This window comes from Pogona vitticeps, chromosome 9, assembly GCF_051106095.1.
Source record: "Pogona vitticeps strain Pit_001003342236 chromosome 9, PviZW2.1, whole genome shotgun sequence".
NCBI lineage: Eukaryota > Metazoa > Chordata > Lepidosauria > Squamata > Agamidae > Pogona > Pogona vitticeps.
This window is the reverse complement of record NC_135791.1, coordinates 15,949,215-15,975,805: the sequence shown is the minus strand read 5'-3', so window position 1 is coordinate 15,975,805 and position 26,591 is coordinate 15,949,215. Positions and strand designations below refer to the sequence as shown.

Below are 26,591 nucleotides of genomic sequence, written 5' to 3'. Positions count from 1 at the left end.
GGGATGATTCAGGCAACTTTGAGCCGGCTACCTGAGTCCCCGTTGGCACTCAGAGCAGGAGCGGTCCTTGCTCTGCAGTTTGTGCTGGGATTGAAAATTGTCGCGAAATTCGTTCCAGAAACCGGAAACTTTTCACCTGACTAATATTTTATTCCGCCTACAGCCGCCGTCAGCCCCCCGCCCGGCATAGCCCATAGTGGAGGGTGAGGGGAGCTAGAGACCAACATCGCGCCCCCCCCCCCTCCCCGTGCTCCGTTGCTCTGTTGACCTGCTGCAACTTTGCTTTCTGGCTTGACAGGAGATGAGAGAAGGAGGAACCTCCTTATTCGTACCCTGTCCCTTTAAGAGCCTCCCTCCCTTCTTTGCCCTCCCCTCCCCTCCCCTCCAGGAAAGGGGGGGGAGAAAGAAAGCGCCTGGTCACGTGCCGGTGAGCCTGCGGTCAAAAGACTCGGGCGCCCGCGTTGCGTGAAAGAGGGGCGCGTGCGCGTGCGCAGGATCACGTGGTGCTCGAGATGGCGGCTCCGGCGGAGACCGAGGCGGGCGGCGGAGCGGAGGAGGCGTTTCTCACCTTCTACACTGAGGTGAAGCGGACTTGCCCCGTTTCCGTAGGGCGCCGAGTTTCCCTCCTTGCCCCGGTCGCTTCAGGCCTTATTCTCTGTAGGTTGCGGGGCTGGCGGCCGGGCCTAGGCCGGCTTCCTCCCCACCGCTTGGGCCTCTTCTTTCGGGCCGGCGGAGGCTCCTGAGGGGGTACCTGCCGGTCCTGGTCCCCGGCGGCGTCCCCCGCCTTCCCCACTTTTCCGACCCTTTTCCGTTGAACAAGCCTGGTTGGGAGCCTTCGTCGCTGGAAAGATAACTGGCTGCCCTCGGCCCGGAGTGTTGTGACAGGTGGTGCGGAGGGGCTGGCCTTCATCACCAGAGAAGGGCAGGACGGAAATTGAGGACGGGGGGGAGGGAGGGAGGGAGGTCAGCTAGAGTTAAAAATGTGTGTCTTAAAGATAGTATGATATGGTTTGAGTGTTGGTCCGGGGTGTGTGTGGAAGATCCAGGTTTATGCCACCGGTCTAACATGAAATTCAATGAATTTGATTGAGCAAATCACACGCTCATGGTCTAACTGCCCTCAGGAAAGATTAGGTGTAAATGTGGCTCATGAATAAACAGATTTTTTTTAAATAAAGTAAAACTGTAAATGGTGACTCGGAACCAAATCCCTCTAAAGTTTAATTGCTTCTTACTCCAATGGAAGTGTGTATAGTATTGTTTTAAATAATTATAGATGGCCCTGTTATGCTCATTTGCCTGGGAGTACAGTACTTAGAGGAAACGATTGCTGACTAGATATAGCTAGAATTTAAATGCCATTAAAGGTTTCAGAACAGACATAGCTAGAATTTAACAGTAAACATTATTGGCTATGTTGCTGTATTTTATATAAAATGTGCTTGCTATATATTGAAGAACTGGGTAGAATAGTGCCTCTACAGTTTAGATATGTCTACACAAAAGGAAAGGGTTGGAGGCACAGTTTAAGAACATAATCAGAGGGTTGAAGTCTAGTGTGTTAATGTTATTTTATTTATTTAAAACTGTTTTAGCTTGTCCTATATTGCAACATCTCAGGGCAGGTTACAGATTACATATAGTAATCTTACTGTGACATTTTTTTCAGTGTGTTTAAGATGGTGTTTTGAGCAGTCCTTTGAAAATGGTTGGCCTAAGTCTATGTGTGTGGTAATTGACATGGAGATTTCCAGTGGCTTCCTACTTTGAAAATGACTTTTTTATAGTAATGCAAAGAGAAGCCTGTGTCTGAGTCTGTATTTAAACTAGGATCCTGTGATAACACAGCAGTCTGGAACGTAGTATACAGAACAGATTGTTTGAATTTGTTTGTCTTATAGAAGTCTGTGCCATTGATAACCAAAATACTTCACATACAGAAGATAAAATAGTGTTGTTCTGGTTCAAACCATTCTGTGTAACTACTGTCCATTCTGCTTTTATCTTCAGTGGATTAAGGTGGGGGGAATAACCCTATACAGTACATTACTGAATGTATGTATCAGCAGTCCTGTATTTGTTTTGTTACCTGTTGAACTATAAAATGAGATTTATTGAAGCCTATATACTTTTCAGTTGTGTCGGAATTTATCAACTGTGATGCAGTTATCTGAAAGGTACACTGACCATCAGCCCATATAGTCAAGCATTGTCTCTACTAATTAGGAGTAGCTCTCCAAAATATATGATTTAAACATCTTTAAATCAGTTTTGAAACTTGATATCTTTGTATCTCAAAGTGCTGAGAACTTTCCACATGCATAACAAACACTAAGTCACTAGTATAATAGCAACTGTAACTATTGAAGATGTTTTAATCTTTGTAGGTGAAACAAATAGAAAAGCGAGACTCTGTTTTAACATCAAAGAACCAGATTGAGAGGCTTACTAGGCCCGGCTCATCCTATTTCAATCTGAATCCCTTTGAGGTAAGACTGTTACTTACTAATTGTGTGATAAGGAATGACAGTTATCCCAGTACAAAGCTGTCATTTTTTTCAAATAAGTAGAAACTACATTTTTATACCTGTGTTTCAGTTCTCAGTCCCAGTTATAGGTGGGCAGTTAATGAAAATTATATCAAAGTAGTATCACTAAACTAAGGAACAAGACAGTTACATCCTAGTTGCTGGTCCTTTTGTCCTTGTTTGTAGGCTTGGTGAAACAGAATAGAATAAATATTTTTTCCCTTTCAAGCCCTCTTGGAAATTGTGCTTGATGGTGTACTATAGTAATTTTTAAATGTTCCAGTTCTATATTTGGATTTGCAAATGTGAAACACAACACAATGTTGCAGTGAAGTGCTCCTGTTCAGTGTTCCAGCCAGCGGTGCCTTTTCCAGAATACTCCATCCCATTCCTTCCTTTGGACACTTTTAAGACTCTGCTGTTATGCCCCTCCTCCATTTATTTGCAAGGCTGTGTTTTTTCTGGAATATATGAATGTTTTCCTTTTATACTGTATATTGATGGTGCAGTTTGTTATGCATAAGGGTCCACATTTGGAAAATGCATATGAATTTCCTAGGGCATTCTGTTGTATGAGAAGTCATTTCTATAAGTTTCTCTGCCGCTGTTATCAATACTGCAGCCCCACCTATTGAAATGTAACTGTATAGCTGAAAAAGCTGAATGTAGTTATAGTGATTTAAATACGTTCAGAACTGGAGCACTTATGATTGTGTGTTTTGCGTCTTTTCAAGGTGTTGCAGCTGGATCCTGAAGTTACAGATGAAGAAATAAAGAAAAGATTCCGTCAGGTACATAACTCTTGCGTTAATATCAATTTGATGATATGAAGGGTCTTGGCATTTCAAATTAGAATTGTTTTATAAATATTATGTAATTACTGCTTGTGTAATATCAAAAACGCTCTTGATTTGAGGATTCAGTTGTTGTGTTGCATTTGAAGATTCACTTTGAGTGTTTGCATATCTGGGTTATAAAGCGTTTCAGCCTGTGGTTGCCAATATAGTTGAGCAAACAGTAGAAGGCTGTAATATAGAACAAAGACTATGCAATTGACCTATTTTAATAAACGTCAGTATGTCCACTGTGATTTACAGCTATCCATACTGGTACACCCTGACAAAAACCAAGATGATCCCGAAAGAGCACAGAAGGCATTTGAAGGTAACTGCTGAATTTTCTGTGTTAACCACAAATATTAATCCTATGGTAAAATGATTGTGACTTGCTTTGATTGAAAGAGAGACACATAATGTGCTCTGTTGTTTTTCTGAAAATGAACATGGTGCAGTGGTTAAACTGCTGTACTGCAGCCAAAACTGTGCTCACGACCTGGGGTTCAATCCCAGGTAGCCGGCTCAAGGTTGACTCAGCCTTCTATCCTTCCGAGATCGGTAAAATGAGTACCCAGCTCGCTGGGGGGAGGGGGCAATGTGTAGCCTGCATAATTAACTTGTAAACCGCCCAGAGAGTGCTTGAAGCGCTATGGGGCGGTATATAAGCAGTACGCTTTGCTTTTGCTTTTTGTTTTCTGGCTACTTCAAGTTATGTGTATCTGCTGATGGTAATTTTTACTTTTGTTAGCTGTCGACAAAGCATACAAGTTGTTGCTGGACCAGGAACAAAAGAAGAGGGCCTTGGATGTGATACAGGCTGGAAAGGAATATGTAGAACACATTGTAAGTATCATGAGTGACAGGCAGACTAATCTGAGGGAGAGGATCAAATACAGTATGTCACTGAAAGCTTTCATGTTCTCTCACAGTAGTTCAAATTCTAACAGAGCTCTGCCCTATTTTATTCATGGCAACCCTAATCAAAGTTTGCTGTAATTCTGAAATAGATCTTTTTTTTTATTAGAGAGTTTTAAAGTCTTGCCAGATTCAAAAGTTGAGAACTGTTTTCAAATTTCAGGAATTTGATAGATAGTAATTATTGTACATGTGATTTATTTTAGCGCTATTGTTGACTTTTTGATCAGGATCCTGTTCAGTTACTCAGCTTGCACAGCAATCTGTTGCATGAAGAGTTCAACATCTAGGCTTGTATAATGAAGAATCAATTACCGCTTAAAGCACGCAGAAATTCTGTTCATTTCATTGGGCTTCTTCTTCAATCTCTGTTAATGCATCAGAGGTCTAGTGGAACTGTGCCATCAGAGCATTATGTTGTGCTGGTATTCAACAAGATTCTGCCTTATGCTTTGTCTCCAGAGTTGAGAGACGGTACTTTAATTGATCTACAAATTGTACAGAAGCTTTCTCCTTAAAATCACTAGAGTGAAATGGAGATGAGACTACTGAAAGTGAATATGTACAATCCTAGAGATAAAATTGGAATGGGTTATACAGTATTCCCTTATTTAAACATTTCTGTGTATGTGCTGCTTATGGCCTTTGTGTCAGCAACATGTTCTTCAATACGAAGCTTCAACACAGAGTTTCTTAGAGACATCCAAGATCCAAGGAGACAGGGGCAACTGCAGTAACTACCGTGGCATCTCTCTTCTCACCGTTGTAGGGAAGCTGCTTGCCCGTGTTGTGCTGAAGAGGCTCCAGGCACTTGCATAGAGAGTCTATCCAGAATCACAGTGTGGATTTCGAGCTAATAGATCCACCACTGACATGTTATTCTCCTTCAGACAGTTGCAGGAGAAATGCAGGGAACAACAACAGCCATTATTTGTGGCCTTCATAGATCTCACAGAGGCCTTTGATTTGGTTAGCAGGGATGGCCTTTTTAAAATACTTCCCAAGATTGGATGTCCACCCTGACTCCTGAACATCATCAGGTCCTTTCATGAGGGAATGAAGGGCACTGTAGTTTTTGATGGCTCAACATCAGATCCCTTTGACATCTGAAACGGAGTGAAAGAGGGCTGTGTTCTTAATTAGAAAGCTCTTTAATCTCTCTAGATTGAGAGCAGAGACCAAAGTCCAACTGAAATGCATGCAGGATTTCCTCTTCGCCGATGATGTAGCCGTTGTTGCCCACTCTGCTGAAGACCTCCAACAACTCATGAATCATTTTAGCAAGGCCTGCCAAAACTTTGGACTAACAATCAGCCGGAAGAAAACACAAGTCATGGGCCAGGGTGTGGACTCACTTCCCTCTATTACCATCTCCACACAAGAATTGAAGGTTGTTCACGACTTTGTGTACCCCGGCTCAACGATCTCTGATACTCTGTCCCTAGATATTGAGCTGGATAAATGCATTGGCAAAGCAGCTACCATGTTCTCAAGACTCACAAAGAGAGTATGGCTGAATAAGAAGCTGACAGCATATACAGTACCAAGATCCAGGTCTATAGAGCCTGTGTCCTGAGCTCACTCCTGTACTGCAGTGCGTCCTGGACTCTTTGTGCATGGCAGGAGAGGAAGCTGAACACATTCCATATGCATTGTCTCTGACGCATTTTTGGTATCAACTGGCAGGACAAAGTTCCCAATAGAATAGTCCTAGAACGAGCTGGAATTTTTAGCATGTCTACATTACTGAAACAGCAATGTCTATGTTGGCTTGGGCATGTTGTGAGAATGGCTGATGGTCAGATTCCAAAAGATCTTCTGTATGGAGAAGTAGTGCAGGGAAAGCGCCCCAGAGGGAGACCACAGCTGCGATACAAGGATATCTGCAAGTGGGATCTGAAGGCCTTAGGAATGGACCCCAACAGATGGGAAACTCTGACATCGGAGAGTTCAGCCTGGAGGCAGGCGGTACATTACGGCCTCTCCCAATTTGAAGAGACCCTTGTCCAGCAGGCCAAGGCAAAGAGGCAGTCCCGGAAGCAGCAAAATCAGGGAACTGGACAGGGGACAGCTTGTATTTGTCCTCATTGTGGAAGGGATTGTCACTCTCAAATTGGCTTTCTCAGCCACACTAAATGGTGTTCCAAGTTCTCCATACCGAGCACGTTACCATAGTCTCTCGAGACTGAAGGATGCCAAACATGTGCTGATTTAGAGACAAGGTGTGGGCATCACAAGATTGCAAAAACGGTCAGCTATTCTGTCTTCCCTCTGATGGTACTATTAAAAAAAGAGTCAAAAATCCCCCACAGTCCAGTCCACCACTGTAAAAAATGCAGTACACCTTCCAGCTATTTTTATGGCTTGTTGATAATTATTTTGTATATAATCCACTCTGTTTACCCTAACTGGTCAAGACCCTGTTGATACATGGCAGGAGAAGTGATCATTATCAATTAGCTGTTGCAATTTCCTTGATTATTTTGCCTGTGTAGCCTAATTACACTGGTGTGACACAGTGAGTGTAACTTTTGAAGGGGAATGCCTCAACAAGACGTCTCTATAGACTCATTTATTTATTTATTTATTTATTGCATTTATACCCCGCCTATCTAGTCGAATGACCACTCTGTTAAGTCCTGAATTGCACACTGACACAATTTTCATAATTTCTAGCTCTGTACACCACCACAGTAGATTTGAAATGAAACAACCAAGATGCAATTGTAGTGCAGATTTTCATCTTTAATTCAAGGGACTGTACAAAAATATTGGATGTAATATTTAGGAACTGCAGCCATTTTCATAAATTGTCCCCTTATTTCAGGGGCTCAAATGTAATTGGACTAATTATCACAATCATAAATACAATGTTCCATTTTTAATACTTTGCTGAGAATCCTTTGCAGACAACGACTGCTTAAGGTATGGAACACATGGACATCACCAAATGCTGGGTTTCCTCCTTTGCAATGCTTTGCCAGGCCTTTTCTGCAACTGTCTTCAGTTGTTGTTTGTGGGTCAGCCAGCCTTAAGTTTTGACTTCAGCAAATGAAACACATACTTGATCAGATTGAGATCAGATGATTGACTCAGCCATTGCAGAATATTCTACTTCTTGGTCTTAAAAACTCCTAGGTTGCTTTTGCAATATTTTTTTCACTGTAAAGTGAGGCGCTGTCCAGTCAACTTTGATGAATTTGGCTGAATCTGAGCAGACAATACATCCCAATACACTTCTGAATTCATTTGGCTGCTTCTGTCTTCTGTTACATCATCAATAAACACTAGTGACCCAGTGCCAATGGAAACCATGCATTCCCATCGTGTTTTAGAGATTATGTCGTGTTCTTTGGATCAGGAGCAATCCCAAACCCTTGCCATATTTTTTTCTTCCCATCATTCTGGTACAGGATGATTTTAGTTTCATCTCTCCAAAGAATGTTGTTCCAGAACCAGCCTGGGTTATTTTTTTGGCAAAGTCTATTCTGGCCTTTCTATTCTTAAGGTTTATGAACAGGTGATTTGTACCTTGTTGTGAACTTTCTCCGTTTGCTCACATGGAGTCTTCTCTTTTCGGTAGATTTGGATAATGAATATTCTTCATTTGGCTGGATGTTCTGAAGGGTTTTTTTTTATTGTGGAAAGGATCCTATGATTATCCACCACCGTTGTCTTCCATGGATATCCAGGCCTTTTTGTGTTGCAGGCTCACCAGTGTGTTCTTTTTTTTCTCTGTGTGTACCAAACTGATGATTTGGCCATTTCTAATGTTACTGCTATCTCTCTGATGGGTTTATCTTTTTTTTTTTTTTTTTTTTTTTTTTTGCAGCTTAAGAATGGTCTGTTTCATTTGCATTGAGAGCTCCTTTGAACACATGTTGTGAGTTCATAGCAACAGCTTCCAAATGCAAATACCACACTTGGAATCCACTCTGGACCTTTTACCTCCTTAATGGATGATGAAATAATGAAGGAATAGCCCATATCTGTCTCATGAAACAGCTTTTGAGTCAATTGTCAAATGGGAGATCTGCGCATGCGTCGACGAAGCTAGACGCCTTTACATCGCCCTCCAGGAAACTTACAGATAAAACTATAATACAACCAAACAATTGAAAGATAAGCCTGAAGGAACTTTTGAGGAGGTTCCGGAAACTCAGCTACAAACTTTCCCTTGACTTGGTGAGTTTTTCCTTGCTAATTACAAGCAATAATACTCTCCGTGAAAACAACAAAACAACATAACAAGCATAATGGCGACAAAACGTGAAGTTAAAGAACTGTCGGAGTTGATAACTAATATGGAGAAAAATATTAGACAAGACCTAAAAGCGCTTCAATCTAAGTTTGGGCAATTAGTGGAAGAGGTTAAAACAGCAAGGTCAGCCGCAGATAATGCTGTGAAAAAAAGTGAAAACAACGAGAAAGAAATACAGCAATTAAAAAAAAGGCTGGCTATATTATCAGACCGCCAAAGGCGAAGGAACTTAAGACTTTCAGGAGTAACAGAAGACATTGCTGCAGGAGACCTTGGGAAGACTGTAATTGCTTTTTTTCAGGAACATGGCATAAATATAACAGATGAGGACCTTGAACGCACTCACCGATCTCTGAAACCGAAACCAAAGCCTGGAGCCAGGCCTAGAGACATTATAATAGCTTTTTCAAGAGAGAAAACGCAGAATTATGTTTGGAACAAACTCAGGAAAATTAAAGACTTACAACTTCAGGGACAGAAGATATTTCCTCGCCCTGACTTATCACCAGAAACCATGAATGAAAGAAGACTTATGAAACCCTTTGCACAGAAGTTGCATGAGAATGGTGTTTTATTTTCCTGGGGTTATCCAGCCAATATTTTAATTTTTAAAGATGGAAAACTCTTGAAAGCTAGCAACCCAGCAGAGGCGGAGAAGTTACTATACAGACTTAACATACAACGTACTACTCAGGAGGCCGAAGAAGAGAAGGAGGGAGGAGAAGAAGAAGAAGAAGAAGATTGAGGGAATTTATATGTGACTGTAAATATGAATAAGCTTCCTTCAGGAATGTAAAATTTATACCACGTGAAAATAGTTTTTTTTCTTTTTGTTTTGGTTAGTGTTGGTTGAAAAGAATGAAATTTTTTTTGGGGGGGAGTATGTGGGTAGACAGATCTCCACGTATAGAGACGAAAATGGGGGGATATAGAATCCTTACCCAACTCCTTGGGAAGGGGTTATTTTTGGGCTATGGGGAAGGGAAAGACCATCAAAAAATAGTAAATAATAGGGGCACACCAGGGGGAGTTGAGATAGACAAAAAATGGGGAGGATAATTAAAGTACTCTCCTTAAATGTGAATGGTTTGGCCTCAGATCTGAAACGTTATAGATTAAATAAGATGATAAAGGATCAAGGGGTTGATATTCTGTGTCTGCAGGAAACGCATAAGAGTAAGAGAGACGTAAGACCTTTGATGAAGTCTACTGACTGGAGTTTGCAGATAGAGTCAAGGGGAACAAACAAAGCAAGGGGTGTGGCCATTCTCTTGCACTCTAGAATGAATATAGATGTTTTGGAACAATGTAAAGATAGAGATGGAAGATTTATTTTTGTGAAATTCAGGATGAATGGAAAGAAGTATACTTTGGCATGTATTTATGCACCTAACAAAGGACAAACCCTATTTTTGAACCGAACCTTTCAAAGATTGCAGTCATTTTATGAAGGAGACTTGTTAATTGCAGGGGATTTGAATAATGATATTAGGGAAAATAAGAAAGTAAACTTAAAAAAATGGAAACTTAAAGAGGTATTTAGTCTCCTGCAGGATGAAAAGCATCCTACCTTTTTCTCAAAAAGGTATAAAAAGTTTTCCTGTATTGATCATATCTTAGTGAAAGAAACTAACGATATGGAAGTTAATAGAGTGGAAACAGGAGCTATATGGATTTCAGATCACGCACCATTACTTGTTGAGATTGGTTTGGAGGAGGATCAGAAAGTTAGAAGGTGGAGGTTTAACTCTAGGATATTTTTGCAACAAAAGGATAGAGAGGATTTAATAAGAGGGATACAAAAATATTTTAAAGAAAATAAAGGATCTGCGGAGGAAGATATAATTTGGGATGCTGCAAAGGCAGTAATCAGGGGAATATGTATTTCTAAAGAAATTCATTTTAGAAGAAAGGTGAATTTTAAAAGGGAACAAAAACTAAAGGAGATAGTTGAATTACAAAGAAGATTACAGGTGAAGTTTGAAAGACAAATACAAGAACAGTTGAATAGGGTGAAAGATGAGTTGCAAGAGTTAGATAATTTGTTTTTGTGGAAAAAAGATTTATTGGTGAGGAATGAGTATCAGAGAATAAATATAAACTCGATGAAAAGATTGGCAAACTATTTGAAGAAAAGAAAGGAAAAACAAAAGATAGGGTGCATGAAAAATGAAACGGGAAGTAAGGTGTTTAAAGACAAACAAATAAGGGAGATCTTTGAAGATTTTTATAGTAAGTTATTTAAAGTAAATGAAGAGAAACAATTTGAAGAAGCTATTGTGAACAAAATTAAGAAACAAGATTTAGCAATTTTAAATGAAGAAATCACACAACAAGAAATCTTGACAGTTATTAAAAATTTAAAAAGTAGGAAATCACCAGGCTTAGATGGTTTTACATCAGAATTTTATAAAATGGTGGGGCCTTTAATAGTTCCAGAAATGCAGAGTTTGTTTAACAAGATAATGAAGGGAGGGAGAGCCCCTGAATCATGGAGGAAAACAGAAATCATGATAATCTTGAAACAATCGAGAGACCCGACGGACCCCAACTCTTATAGGCCTATTAGTTTAACAAACCAGGATTATAAAATTTTTGCAAAAATTTTAGCAAATAGATTAGAGAAAACACTCCCAAGATTAATAGGAGAGGATCAATATGGTTTTGTTAAAGGGAGATATATTGGACACCCTATAAGGAATGTGATTAATACTCTACATCACGGAAACAGTGAAGGAAGATTTGCCCTTTTAAAATTAGATGTATATAAGGCATTTGACACTCTAAGTCATGGGTATTTATTTCAAGTACTAAGTAAATTTGGATTTGACGGTCCCTTTTTGATAGCATTAAAAGAAATTTATAGAGAAGGGAAGGCAATGATTAAAGTTAATGATAATTATACAAAAGAAATTTTGCTCCAGAGAGGAGTGAAGCAGGGATGTCCCTTATCCCCAATGCTGTTTGTGTTATCTATGGAACCCTTAGCCGAAAAAATTAGAAGTAGTAGTAAAATAAGAGGATATACAGTAGGGAAAGAGGTAATTAAATTAAATCTGTATGCGGATGATATAATATTGGTGTTACAAAATCCTCTTGATGCAATAAGAGAACTACTGATAATTTTAGAAGAGTTTAAAGAATATTCAGGTTTAGGAGTAAATATTTCGAAATCAGAAATAATGTTTAAAAGGATAGATTTAAAGGAACAAAAAGAAATAGCAAAGCTGACAGGTATGAAATTAGGAATTAGGAGATTAAAGTATTTAGGTATAACAATAACAAAAAGTATTAAAAATTTGATGGGAACTAATTATAAAATAACTTGGAGAAGGATACAGGGAAAACTAAACGAATGGGATAATAGATATATAAGTATTTTAGGGAAAATAAGGGCAATAAAAATGTTTATAATACCAAAGATGTTATATCTATTTCAGGTACTCCCGGAGTACATCCCTAAAAAACAATTAGCTGTATGGGACCAAGAATTAAAAAATTGGGTTTTTGGGAAGAAGAAAGCTAGAATAGTAAAGAGGGTAATATATTCACCACAGGAAGATTTAGGGTGGGGTCTCCCACATTTGGAAAGCTATTACGAAGCTTTTCAAATTAAAATGCTATTGGAATTAGATGGGAAAAGTGTGGAGAAATGGGTAAGATGGGAGGATACAATAAATAAAGAAGTAGGTAAATTTGGAATATTTACACAGAAGGTTAAAAAAGACATTAAAAATACAATAGGTCCAAGACAGACAGCATTAATAATATGGGGGGAAAGGCAACTTAATTGGATGCCAAGTCTTTCCAAATGGACCCCACTAGAATCTCTAGGTGAGGATTTGAAAATTGAGAAAACTTTTTGGAAGAAACTAAAAGAAACCGGCTATTATAGAGTGAAGGATTTATACAACCCTCAGGGGATACAGATTCCGGCACAAAATGTAGTAGGACAAGTTGGAAGACAATACTGGTTACAGATTATGGCTTTATACAATATTTTGAAACAGAGAAGGTATTCTGGAATACTAAATAAAGAGGATACCCCGCTAGAAAAACTATATAATAATAAAGAGGATAATAAGAAGGGTATTGCAAGGAAGTTGTATAACTTGATAAATACAGATAAAGATTATATGATTGGGACAATACAAACGAAGTGGGAAAGAGAAATGACATTGTCAGCATACGAAATAGATGGGTTAATGGACGGCATATTGGAAATCAAAATGGATAAATTTAGAGAATTGGAGATGAAATTAATATTGAAATGGTATAGGACACCCCCTCAGTTGTCTTATATGATAAAAGGTTTGAATTCAAGTTGCTGGCATTGTAAGAGGAGTAAGGGATATTATGCACATCTTTGGTGCGAATGCCCTAAGGTTATTGAATTTTGGCAGCTGATTTTAGAAAAGGTGAACGCCGTATGTAATATTAACTTGCAGCTGACTGGGAAAATCTTGTTTATGGGAGTTCTGGGGAATAATAAAGTAAAAAAACCTAAACAGAATTTATTTAAAGCTATGATTATAGCAGCACATGCAGTAATAGCTTATGGGTGGAAGGATGCATCAAAATGGACTTTGGAAAGATGGAATTGGTATTTATATGAATGGATTCAATCAGACATACTGTCGATTTTGACACAGGATAAGGTATGGGAAGAAAAAACACTAGAGATAAGAAAGAAATGGTCGGGATATGTAAGATGGGTAAGAGAAGGGGGGGCCAATAATGTTATATTGGTTAAACTCCAAAAGGTGTGCTCATGGTTGCAGATTTAAAATTAAATGGTCTTTTTCTGTTTTTTTTTTTTTTTTTTCTTTGGGGGGGTGGGATAAGGGGGTAGAAATAAATAGGAGAAATGATGACTATGTAAAGATAAGAGAAATGGTTATGTATGGATATGTAAAAATAATAATAAAAAAAAAAAAAAAAGAGTCAATTGTCAAATTACTTTTGTTCTCTTGAAAAAGCTGCAATTTATAAAGCCTTCCTCCAATTTGGATGTGAATACCACAAGCTGAAACTGAGAGTCTGTATTTTAAGCCAATATTCATCATTTAACTATACCTTGAATTTATTTTAGTAAACAGCCAAAATGAGAAAACTTGCATCCAGTTATTTCTGGGCCTAATTGTATAGAACTGTTGGAAAGCTCGGTGGCTTAGAAATCTGGCTGTGGAGCCAGAGCGGTTAGAAGTGGGATTCCATACTGTGCTTTCTTGACAGGGGCTGGACTCCATGATCCGTAGGGTTCCTTCCAGCTCTGCAGTTCTAAGATTTGTTGCACACTGGATCGTGCAACTCCGCATGCAACTGATAATGTTTACAGAGATTTTTTTTCCTAAGGTAATTTGCCTTAAGTTATGATGTTTATATAGCTACACAAGAGGCTGTTGGCCAGAGATCTAGCATAGATTAATTATATTGGAGCCTTTTTGGTGTCTCAGAGCTGGGAAATGGACCATGTTAAAAGTAAACAGGAAACAGATGGGGATGGGGATGGAACGTCTTCAATTCATATCATAATAACTCATTTAGGAAACAGGAGTTAGTGGGAGCCGAGCTTTGGTGCATAGGAAAAACATATATGTGTGTGCTGAGAAATAAGTTCCATTGAACTCAGAGACTTATTCTGAGGTAGAGGTGCACAGATTTTGACTGCTTGGAGAATTTTGGTAGTTATAGTCCAAAAACAGAAATCTGCACAGTTCTATTCCTAAGTAAGTTGGTACAGGATTTCCTTTTTTCCAAAATAATTGCTCTTTTCTTTTCCTTTCCTTTTCATCTCTTGTCTTTTCTTTTGTCTTGTCTTCCTGTAGTGTTGGAATTTGTCATATAATTCACCATGATCATGCTTTTTGCCATTGTAAATGCAGCTGTTCAGAGATTACCAAGTTAAAAAAATGAGGATGGCATCTTACTCATTGCTGATTGCAGTGATGCACATGTTGACCTTGTGGCTGCTGGCAAAAAGCACATAAGCGATAAGGGTCTGAGCAATATCTCAAAGCAGTTATATTTTGTAAAATTGCTGTGTTCTTAATTTTCATGCTGTTTTAGGCAAAAGAAAAAAAGAAACAATTAAAGAAAGAAGGCAAGCCAACAAACATAGAAGAGGATGATCCAGAAGTAGTAAGTTAACTATCCGGACACATTTTGTTTTGCAAGATTGTAATATATTAAGTCTGAGATGTATCACCTTTTTGGGGGTGGGGGGGTCATTTGGAAGAATCCATACCTTGGGACACCTCAGGCCTGCAGAGACGTCTGTAATCACACTCCTCATGCCTCTTATAATCTGCTGCCTGGAGTCAGAAGTTACAAAAGATATGAGCACATACCTCCTCCTGTGGAGGCTTCACATTTGTCTGCCTACATTCACTTGACAATCACTATGGCTCAGAGATTCAGGAGAATGACCTTTGAAGTATCTGAAGACTGCAGAAGAGGGGAAGCTCATAATCACTGTTGTCCCCATGGCTTTGTCCATCTGCTGTCAAGAACAGCAGTGCAAGCCTGAGAGTACGGTATAAGAAACCCTGCCCCATGAGGGGCTCAAAATAGCCTTATTCTCTATTTTCGGGCCGTTTTGAGGGTGGCGGAAGTTATTTTTCATTTGTTCTCTATAACATTCCAGCTACCCCTGGATGTAAGTCAAGTTCAGTTGTTTAAATATTTTGTCTGCGTTTCAGTTTGACAAGACTATAGGATTTCCAGACTGCCTTTTGCTTCAGAAAGGGAAGTGACTAGTCAGCATTGATTGCTTCCTTGCTATTTAAATGAGAACCAAAGTACAAATGCCACTCTGAGAGATGGTAAACACAAGTAGTACTAAAGACCCAGTCAGAGCAATAGTGCATAATAATCCGTCTAAAAGTCACTCATGTAACCAGCCATGTAGCCAGTCAGTGAGAGGAAGCTTGCCTGAAGAGAAAGGTCTTCGGCCCCATCTTTGCTGTTCTTCCGAAAGCAGGCAATCTGTCCTCCTGTGGGAGGGTGTTCCAGAGTCTGAGAGCAACAACAGAGAAGGCTCTCTCCTGTGTCCCTATCAGATGCATCTGTGAAGGTGGAGGGACCTCACCTGATGATCTTAAGACCTGAGCCAGTTCATAGTGGGAGACACGGTCTTTGAGACAGCTTGGACCCCAGCCATTTTGGGCTTCATAGGTTAAAAATAGAACTTTGAATTGTGGCCAGAAACTGACTTGCTGCACAAGTGTGTCATGAATGCGAGGCAACTGCAAGTCTATCACTTTGGAAGGAAACTGCATAAAGAACATTTTAGGGCATTTAATTTGTGGTGCCTGTAGGTCTGACATACCGTAAGAATGGCCAACTGGCAGTGTTTCAAAAACTGCCATCTCATAAAACCACTCTTCTGTCCACATGGAGCCAATTGTAAGCAGAGTCCTGGGAATGGGTCCCAACAGTGACCTTGGTAGGTGCTGGTATTCAGTATTTGCTGGAAGATGGACTTGATCTGTTCTGTTGTTTTTCAAATATAACATTAACTTGTCAAGAACATCATTTTAGCAGACCCAGGATATAGATATTCTAGAAACTTTTGTATAGTTTGTTTTTGTGTTAGCTTTTGCTACTTGTCTGCCAAGACTTACTGGTTTTAACTCCAGATTGAGATTTCATCCCTGTATTGGAATGCCATTGGAGTCTTAATACCATTGCATGATGGATTTTTATTAATGTTTGAGAGACTGCTATAGAATATTGCTAATTGTTTAATGAGTTGGTAGTACTAATTGTAGGCCTCATTTCTTGGCCTCAGATATTTCTCATTTTGTTCAAGCAGCAGGGTTATCTGATTCTGTAGGGAGGGAAAATCCCTAGCTTGTAATTTATGCAGACCACGTAAGTAATGTTAATGAGCTGAAAAATTAAATTGCAACTGGATATCAGTATAAGTAACTAAACTGGTATTTTTTACAGTTCAAGCAAGCCATATACAAGCAAACAATGAAGCTCTTCGCAGAACTTGAAATTAAAAGAAAAGAAAGGGAAGCAAAAGAAATGCATGAAAGGTAAGAGCACTGAATTATTGTTTTTGGTGGGCTGTTGGAAATCCTGGTGTACTTAAGCAGTGTTTGAAACTAGTTTTGGGGGATATCCAAAAGTAATAATGTGGATATTGCTTACACAGAAGAATTATTATTTTCAAACTGATTTTATAGCACTTAATTTGATAATTCTAAGCTTTTTTTAGATAACCTCAATCGTGAGAGAAAGAATTTCAGGGTAACATTTGTATTTTGTCTGTTCGAATGAGTACAACAGAGAATTTAGTAGCACCTTAAGAAATTAACAAATTTTATTTGACATGGTTTTATGGTTTATAACTCGTTTTATTAGAGTCATGAACCATTGATACACATACACAAATAAACTATCCCCCACTTTTTTTGTGTGTGTGTTGGGGGTACAGAATAATTTTGTGCAGATCTGAAGCATTTTGAACTAAGTACAGTTAAATTTACTTCATATTTCAGCAGTAGAAGAAATAGGTGATGGCAAAGCTAGACTGTTATGTTAATTCTGTTAATTATCTTGTGATAATTTAATACTGATGTGAGCAGTCACAGGGTAGGTATGTCATATAAATTTGAGCTTTGCATGAAATTGTTCCTAGTTTATATTGTCTGCACTTCACATTCGGCACCAGTGTTCACAATTTCTTTTTCCTCCTCTTTCTAAGCTCATGCCATAGCCAATATATCCTTAAGATGTCATGCAGCTCTTCGTTTTCCATGCAGTATAAGTTGTGTTAGGTAACACCCACTGAGCTACGCGGAATTTGAATCTGCTGTTTCTATGCCCAGATTGTGATGTGCTTTCTCCCTAGGTATTTATCTTAAGTATTTACACTGAGGGACGTGGTGGGTTAAACCGCAGAAAGCCTCTGGACTGCAATGTCGGAAGACCAGCAGTTCAAATCTACACAACGGAGTGAGCTCCCATTGCTTGTCCCAGCTCCTGCCAACCTAGCAGTTCGAAAGCATGTAAAAATGCAAGTAGATAAATAGGTACCTCTTTGTTGGGAAGGTCACGCTGGCCACGTGACCACAGAAACTGACTATGGACAAACGTTGGCTCCATGGCCTGAAAATGGGGATGAGCACCGCCCTGTAGTCGGACATGACTGGACAATTGTCAAGGGGAACCTTTACCTTTCCACTGTTACTACTAATCATCATCATCACCCTGTCCATGGGCACAGACCCTGTTGAGTCAAGGGGGCTTGTTTACTTCAGTGAGGTTGAGAGCTATGCTGAAGGGTCTCCCAAGTCAGACATATCTCAGCTGTGAAGCGGGGCCAACTGTGTCCACCAATGATTAATTATGATGAGAGGAAATAAACAGAAATTGATACCGGATTCGTTGTTGCCCAGGTCAACAAGGACCGTGTCAGATGCTATAGCCCCTGGGCATTGGTGACAGATGGGCTACAGGGCTCAACAGACCCTGTTGAGGGACCAGGACAGGCTGCTGCAAAGCTACTGGAACAATGTAAATGCCAAATTTGGACTCTTGCCGAAAATTGAGAAATTATGAAATGTTATTACAAATAAAACCCAACAGCCCCTGGTTTTCAAAAAAGAATAAAGGAAATTTGGAAAAGGAAACACCCAAGTAGTGACACAACTGAATGATTAATGGACCAGAGAAGTTTTATCATCCTAAAGTGTTTTCAGAACTGGAATGTCAAGAACTAGAAAGGGTGGCAAAACACAGAACAATTACCATAATATGGAAGACAAATGGAGGATAGACACAATTGACACAATAGTGGAAGAAAACATATCAGTAGAGCAAGTTATGGAACAACCCAGAAATTATGAGTTGACAGAATGGCAGACATCACTGAAGGGAAAAATAGGAACCCATATTAACGAGAACATAGAAAGATAAAGGCTCCCCAGTTTGTGCCAATTACAAAGTAAATCATTAAAAGATCTACTGAATGATGCAGCTGTCATCAGAACAATCCCAAGCAACACACTAAAAGAAACAAACCAGCTCATGTATAGCACAGCTATCATAATAACCATGGAATTTGGTTATAAGCTGCAAAACCCCCAGAAAACTCATGGCACCCCAAAGTGGAAAATTTGGTTGGAAAGAAAAGTAAACAAATTGTGTGCAGATATTAGCAACTTAAAACACTTGAAAGATTCAAAACTTAAAAATGAAAAAGTAAAAGCCAAACTATGCAAAATACATGACCTAGAAAAGAAAACAATTGTTGAAGGTATGGAAGAATTAAAACAGTGGGTAACAGCTATAGCAAATTGAAATATATGATGGATGCTTGAAGCAATATAGAGAAAACACACAATTTCAAAATAACCAACTATTCTATACGTCACTAGGAGAAAATGCAGAGTAAATTTTCAGAGTAAAAATGCAGCGGATTGCCAGGCTGCGGCCCTACCTTGATACGGGGGCGCTCACTACCTTGGCGCATGCACTCATAATCTCGAGATTAGACCACTGTAACACGCTCTACGTGGGCCTGCCTTTGAGGCTGATGCGGAAATTTCAGGTGGTGCAGAATTGCAGTGGCCAGACTCCTTACTGGAGTGAGAAAACAACATATTTCTCCTGTTCTGGCCAAGCTGCATTGGCTGCCCATCCGTTTCCGCATTGACTTCAAAGTTCTAATGCTCACCTATAAGGCCCTAAACGGTTTAGGACCTTGATACTTGGCGGAGCGCCTGCTCCCACCAAGATCTACTTGGATCACCCGCATGAGTCAGGAGGGCGAGGCTGAGGAGCCTGATGCCGAGGAAGGCCCGGAGGGAAAAGACACGAAGCCGGGCCTTCTCGGCGGTGGCTCCTCGCCTTTGGAACAACCTCCCTCCAGAGATTCGTGAGGCCCCTACGCTGGGTACTTTCAAACGCCAGCTGAAAACATGGATGTACATCCAGGCCTTCCCTCCTGTCAACTTCTGATTTCTTTTCCTTTGCTATTTATTATATTCCTGCACTATTTGTTACTGTTGTATGCTAATGCTTTATGTATTTTAATTCTTTAGATGTTGTAAGCCGCCCAGAGTGGTAGAATATACCAGATGGGCGGGATATAAATTGAATGAATGAATAAATAAATAAATAAAATAAATAAATAAATAAATACATACATACATAAATACATAAATACATAAATAAATAAATAAAATTAGGCCCATGTAAAGATGATGTTCTAAAATTTTGGAAGGAAATGTGGAAAAGCCCAACCGGACATAACAAAAATGTCTTATGAATTAAAGACATTTGTAAAGAAACTCGAGGAAAACAAATGGATGATACTGTAATAACAAATGAAATTATTAAGAGGGAAGTAAAGACTGTGTGAAATTGGAGTGCACCTGGTCCAGATGAGCTGCACGGATTTTGGTTAAAGCATATAACAAGTCTCCCTCAACATCTAGCGTTGCAATTTAACTACTTATTTCAAAATTCTACAACTGAAGACTGGATGACAACAGGCTGCACATTTCTGATAATAAAGAATCGTCAAAAGGTCAGTGAACCCAGCAATTATTAATCAATTTCATGCCTTCTAACAGTGTTCAAGCTCCTCACAGGGGTACTTGCAAGATCTAGGAGGCGGAGCTTGACTGCAGTGAAGCCAGCAGTACCCGGTGAACAGCTCTGGGGAAAAACTGGAACCGCCCGGCCTGCCATCCCTCTAGAAAGGAGGGGACGGAAGGGGGGGCAGGAGAGGTACCCCCAAGCAGATAGTGAGCCCAGAAAGTAGAAGATTTGGCAGCAACCGGGTCTTTCTTCCCTCTGAAAATTCACCCATGCACAGACCGGAGACGGGAGGCCATATCTTATGGCAGAAAGTTGTGAGAAAACTCCACCCCCAACTTCCTGAGGATGGAGAACAGAACAACAGCAAAGTAAGCCTTTGATTTATGAATAACCTCATTAATATATTGAAGAAACTAATGTCAAAATACCTGACCAAAAGGAGAGAAGAAGCGGCGAACCGGCATGCCAGCTTGTTTTTTTTTTCTCAAAGCGAACTGTCTGATAAATAGCAAGTGTATAATTAGCAAGCTGGCCCAAGGTCATTTCACTGCGAGAAAAATTTTGTGTTTCTGGAAAAGAATCCCAGAGGAAATATCACTCAACAGGGACTGAAATCTTGTAAGTGCTGTGCAATCTGGACTTTCCTTACTAGCTGAGTGGACTTTGAAAATAAAGGAGCAGGAGGCACAGGCTTTTGAGTGGGAGAAGCCAGTCGAATGGGACTTTGATAACAGAAGCGTCTTTGGTTTTGGAAGGAAGAATAAGCCCTGGGAAACGGACAGTAAACTATCAGCTCATCAGTGAGAGGAACTCAACAGAACAGACGGAGGACCGAAGAAAATTAGATCTGGAGTTATTACAGGACTACGACAGCTTTTCTTTTTAGAAGAGACTGGTCCCCTGTTTGATACTTACTTTGGACCCTCCTTTGGCTGGACTGTGTGGATTCTGAGGATACTGTTATAATTTCTGGGCAAGGAGGGGGAGGACATACCTAGTGGGAATGTTGCCAGACAAAGAATGGCTGGTTACCATGCGAATGACAATAATAGGATTTCAGCAGATAAATCAGAAACTTAGACAGATAGAAGGCCTGATGAAGGGGAAACCATCAGAGGCTAAACAGCAACTGAATGAAATTGAAACTCCAGAACAGTTTGTATTGAGAGAGATGCCAGATAACATGGTAGGTAATATAGATGGGATTAGAAGTTACCATGTGGGATACCCAGTTATACTAGTCAGAAAAGGTGATTTCAAAAACCATACTACTGTCCTGAATTTAATCTTATCTCCCCAAAATGGGAAGAAAATAGAGGCACAGAAACAAGAGAAAGGTACTGAGAAAATATGGGAAGTGCCAGAAATGGACAGCTTTCCAGACAGGCTGATATGTCCAAGACAAAAGGAAAATGAAAGAGGGGATGTATTTTATAATTGGTCTCGATTTCTTGATAGAGTTGGAATAACTTAGACTTAAATCAAAATATGAATATAAGCTGATATTTAGAGAATAATCAAATAGTATACAGATATATATATATAAAGAATACAAAGATTTTTTTTTACTGGAAAATGAATGGATCAGAGGCATGCATACTTAATATGAATAGAGTGGATGATTGTATACTCTGTGTTCTTCTATCCTCAAAACCCCTTTCCCATCCCCTGCACTCCCTTTTACCCTTTGTATTCCCTACCCCATTCCTAGTAGTTTAAAAATAATAAATTTATTTTTTTTAAAAAAGGAGTACTTGCAAGATCTATATATACTTAACTGATAATTCCCTATACCCAACGGAACATAAAGGGAACTTTAAAAAGTCAAGAGGCACAAAATATCAGCTCCTTATTGATAAAATGATCCTGAAGAATGCAAAAAGATGAAAAACAAACCTTAACATGGCCTGGATAGACTATAAAAAGGCATTTGATTAATTGCCACACAATCCACTTGCCTTAAAATGTTTGGGATTAGTAAAAACATTCAGAAGTTCCTGAAGAAAAACATGGAAAAATGGGAAACCATCTTAATGGCCCATGGTGAAGAAATTGGGGAAGTTCACATCAAAAGAATGTTTCAGGGGGATTCTTTGTCACCACTGCTGTTTAACATTTTGCTAATCCCCATGTCAATAATTTCAAATAAAACTGGATTGGGCTACCATATTTCACAACAAGCAGGAAAAATCAATCGTCTCTTATACATGGATGACCTAAAACTATATGCAAAAAGTTCCACAGAGATGAAAATTATAAATACCTTGGAATACTAGGATATCTCTCTAGATTGAGAGTGAAGACCAAAGTCCAGCTGAAATGCCTGCGAGACTTCCTCCTCGCTGATGATGCAGCTGTTGTTGCCCATTCTGCTGAAGAACTCCAACAACTTATTTGAGTAAGGCCTGCCAAGATTTTGGATTAACAATCAGCCTAAAGAAAAAAAAAGTCATGGACCAGGGTGTGGACTCACCTCCTATCACCATTTCCATACAAGAATTGAAGGTTGTTCATGATTTTGTATACGTCGGCTCAGCAATCTCTGACACTTTCTCTAGATGTCGAGCTGGATAAATGCATTGGCAAAGCAGCTACCTGTTCTCTAGACTCACAAAGAGAGTATGGCTGAATAAAAAGCTGACAGCATATACCAAGATCCAGGTCTATAGAGCCTGTGTCCTGTGTCCACTCCAGTACTGCAGTGAGTCCTGGACCTTTTGTGCACGGCAGGAAAGGAAGTTGAACACGTTCCATATGTGGTTTCTCCGACGCATTTTTGGTATCACCTGGCAGGACGAAGTTCCCAATAGAGTAGTCCTAGAATGAGCTGGAATTTTTAGCATGTATACATTACTGAAACAGTGACATCTACGTTGGCTCGGGCATGTTGTGAGAATGGCTGATGGTCGGACTTCAAAAGATCTTCTGTATGGAGAAGTAGTGCAGGGAAAGCGCCCCAGAGGGAGACTACAACTGTGATACAAGAATATCTGCAAGCAGGATCTGAAGGTTTTAGGAATGCATCTCAACAGATGGGAAACTTTGACATCTGAGCATTCAGCCTGGAGGCAGGCAGTGCAACATGGCCTCTCCTAGTTTGAAGAGACACTTGTTCAGCAGGCCGAGGCAAAGAGGCAGTCACAAAAGCAGCAAAACCGGGGAGCTAGGTAGGGGACAGATTGAATTGTCTTCATTGTGGAAGGGATTGTCACTCTTGAATTGTCCTGCTCAGCCCACTAGATGCTGTTCCAAGTCCTCTATTCAGAGCATGTTACCATAGTCTCTTAAGACTGAAGGATGCCTACACAGGAATACTAGATGCAGACAGCGTTGTGCACACAAGTTAAAGAACTGACAGAAATATATCAAAAGACTGTGGAAAATCTTAAAATCAAAATTAAATGGGAGAAATACAATCAAAGCCATAAACACATGGGCCGTTCCAGTAATTAGATACTCAGCTAGAATAATAGATTGGACTAAAAAATGAATTAGAAGAATTGGATCATAAAACATGGAAACTAATGAATATGCATCATGCATTACATCCCCAAAGTGATGTGAACAGATTATATTTACCATGAAAAATCGGAGGCCGTGGATTACTGCAACTATAGCAGGTAGGAGAGGAAGAAAAAAGAAGCCTAAATGATTATATCAATACAAGCAGAGAAAAATTACTGGAAGCAGTGAAAGTGGAGAATATTTTGAAAACAGAAACAAAGGTTCAATGTAAGAAACAACAATTTGAAAATAAACAGGTGGAAAAAGAAACCAGATGGGCAGCCCCTGACAAATATTGATGGAAAGCATGATCATAATTAGAGATGGGTATTTATAAAAAATATAACTTGCCAGCCTCCAAGAACCTGTGGGAACATCAGATAGAGAAGTGTCAGAAAATGAGGAAGTCAAGATCTTGTGGGATTTCTGGATCCAAACAGGTAGACACTTCGAACAGAATACACCAAAACATAGTAGTAATAGAACAAAGAAATGGAACGATAATTGACATTGCAGGATGCCAGAGTTCAAAATAAAGAATTGGAAAAACTAACAAAATACAGAGACCTGGCAATCTAAACATCTTGCCTCTGGAAGAAACACACTTCAGTCATTGGGGCTTTGGGAACGATATCAAGAAACTTCACACAGTACTATAAGCAGTTGCACATCTCAGAAATCCCACCATCAGAGCTACAAAAAATGGCAACATTAGGAACAGTATACATATTGCACCAATATTTAAGAAATATATTTTATAATACCAGTTAATATTTTTATAATTTTGATTGCCTGGTATTTTTGATTAACAACAACAATAATAGCATGCCATCAGGTCAATTCTGACTGACTGCAACTTTTTCCTGGGTTTTCTCTGTAGGGAGTATACAGAAGTGGTTTATCAATCCCTTCCTCTGGGGGTCCCCTGGGACTGTGCAGCTTGCCCAAGGCTACACAGGCTGGCTCATCTTCCAGGAGGCACAGACGGGAGTTGAGCTCTCAGGCTCTGGCTCCACAGTCAGATGCCTAAACCACTGAGCTATTCAGCCAGCTATTGTGTTTAATATACTTGAAAATATATGGTGTTTAATATACTGGAAAAAGTAATAAAACAAGGTGAGATAATACTCAACCCTTAAAAAACTGTTTGTAATGTAAGTTCCTGAACGAGACAGCAGGGGGTGGTATTTCCCTTGCCAATTCTGCAGTCTGAGTGATACAGGTTCTGTCCTTACTGTCTGTTTACTTTGAAGCCAGGATTATTATTAACCCAGAATATATTCTCTATGCACCTTCAAATTCTTCACTTTTTTCCCAAGAGCCTTTTTATTGGAACAGGTGTGAAATATACTACAGTAGTTCCAATTTGGAATGGTGTAAATATCCCAAACTCTGTTTTACAGCAGGAACACATTGCTCAAGAGCAAAGTAGGCTAAGTGCAGTCTTAAGAGTGTTTTCAAGGCAAATGAAATATTTAAGTAGTTTTACCATTGCCACCACTACTCCTCTGAGTTTCCACGGGCAATCAGGGATTCAAACCAAGGTATTCTGAGTACTTGTCTGTCACCTTATCCCATTTTGTCCATAGGGAATGCTAATACCTAACCTGGGATTGTGTTGTAGGAAGCGTCAGAGGGAGGAAGAAATAGAAGCTCAAGAGAAAGCCAAGCGTGAGCGAGAGTGGCAGAAGAACTTTGAGGTATCTGTTCTTATACAGCTTTGGATGTTTCCTCAAAGCATCACCTGTCTAATCTTAAAACATACTTGCTCTAGCAATAATCATTAAATTCAGTGGAAGTTGCATGAGTGGGTGGTTTTACTCATGTGCACATATGTAACTTGCTGGGTTTTGCCAGAAATCAGCAGGTATGGGCTGAATTTAAACTCATGGGATCTGCCTCAGTTTTTAGTACAGTAGAAGCCACAAGATCCACCATTTACAGATGGTGCAAAATTATCAGCAGGTGAGATGGGACAGGTGAGATGGGACAGGTGAGATGGGACAGATGAATGCAAAATGCTAGATAAAAAAGTGCAACCTACTGGCTTGTGCATAGGCTGCAGACAAGAATGGTGTGGATACACAAAGATAAAGCTGCTTTAGTGCAGGTCAGGAATTCTGCCACAGTTCTGAAACTGACCAACAAAAAACAAGCAGAATATGAAAGCTTTAATCTCCCAGCTGCTTCGGGCTGATTCTCCTCTCATCTTTCCCATATTTAGGAGAGCCGAGATGGACGTGTGGATAGCTGGAGGAACTTTCAAGCAAATACAAAAGGAAAGAAAGAGAAGAAAAACAGGACCTTTTTGAGGCCCCCTAAAGTAAAGATGGAGCAGCGTGAATGAATCTGGCTTTTCCAGGTTTTAGTGGACACTCCTATATAACCACGTTTAGCCCTTCCTTTTCCATAGGATCTTTGTTTTCAGTACAATTGAATCTTGGTCAAAGTAATTTCTGTCCTCTCCCCATTTGCCTGGGATACGTGATGTAATGTCAGGGCCAAACCTCCTGCTTTTAGAACCCTTGGCTCCTAAGAACCCACAGTCATTGCATATACTTGTAGTTCCTGTAATTCTGTATTCCACGAATGCTGTTGTTCAGATTGCCATCAAGCATCCAAAATTGAGCAACGGTCCAGCTTTAAGGCAGTTGCTGAAAATGGTGCCTAGTGAGTCCCCTGTTCATCTAGGCCTGTTGTCAAATTCTCATCTGCATCAATTTCTACTTGTTGGTAGTGAGAACTGGAGCCTGGAGGTGCACAGTTTGATGTCTCAGAATTCCCAACTCAACTGTGTGGAGTTAAAATTATCCTCTAGGCCTAATGTCCTGCTGATAGCATCTGGATTCCAGGATTGGATATGGGTGAGTGGCAAGTTGCAAGTATCAGTTCCAGACCCTTTCTGTAAATAAATTTTAAAAAGAATCTTGAATTGAATAGTCTTTATTAGTGGCAATGTTATGTATGTAAAATAAATTTTTATCCAAA

At 39.7% G+C, this 26,591-nt stretch overlaps 1 protein-coding gene across 2 annotated transcripts; it reads left to right on the top strand.

Moving 5' to 3' along the window:
• Nucleotides 1–423: 423 nt before the first annotated feature.
• On the top strand, nt 424–26,591 carry DNAJC8 (DnaJ heat shock protein family (Hsp40) member C8). Of its 2 annotated transcripts, XM_020810539.3 has the most exons (9): nt 425–581; nt 2,388–2,489; nt 3,263–3,319; nt 3,626–3,692; nt 4,113–4,207; nt 14,610–14,681; nt 16,494–16,585; nt 25,228–25,303; nt 25,828–26,591. In XM_020810539.3, the coding sequence occupies exons 1-9, from the start codon at nt 513–515 to the stop codon at nt 25,948–25,950; spliced, it is 753 nt and encodes a 250-aa protein (XP_020666198.1). In that variant the 5' UTR covers nt 425–512; the 3' UTR covers nt 25,951–26,591. The 2 variants fall into 2 exon arrangements, with proteins under 2 accessions (XP_020666199.1, XP_020666198.1); XM_020810540.3 differs by lacking the exon at nt 25,228–25,303 and having other exon boundaries at nt 424–581.

Bases quoted from the DNA above. Each gene is read 5' to 3' on its own strand.
- DNAJC8 (XM_020810539.3), top strand. From the start codon at position 513: ATGGCGGCTCCGGCGGAGACCGAGGCGGGCGGCGGAGCGGAGGAGGCG. The intron at 3,693-4,112 runs GTAACTGCTGAA...TACTTTTGTTAG, and splicing joins AGCACAGAAGGCATTTGAAG to CTGTCGACAAAGCATACAAG. The intron at 4,208-14,609 runs GTAAGTATCATG...ATGCTGTTTTAG, and splicing joins AGGAATATGTAGAACACATT to GCAAAAGAAAAAAAGAAACA.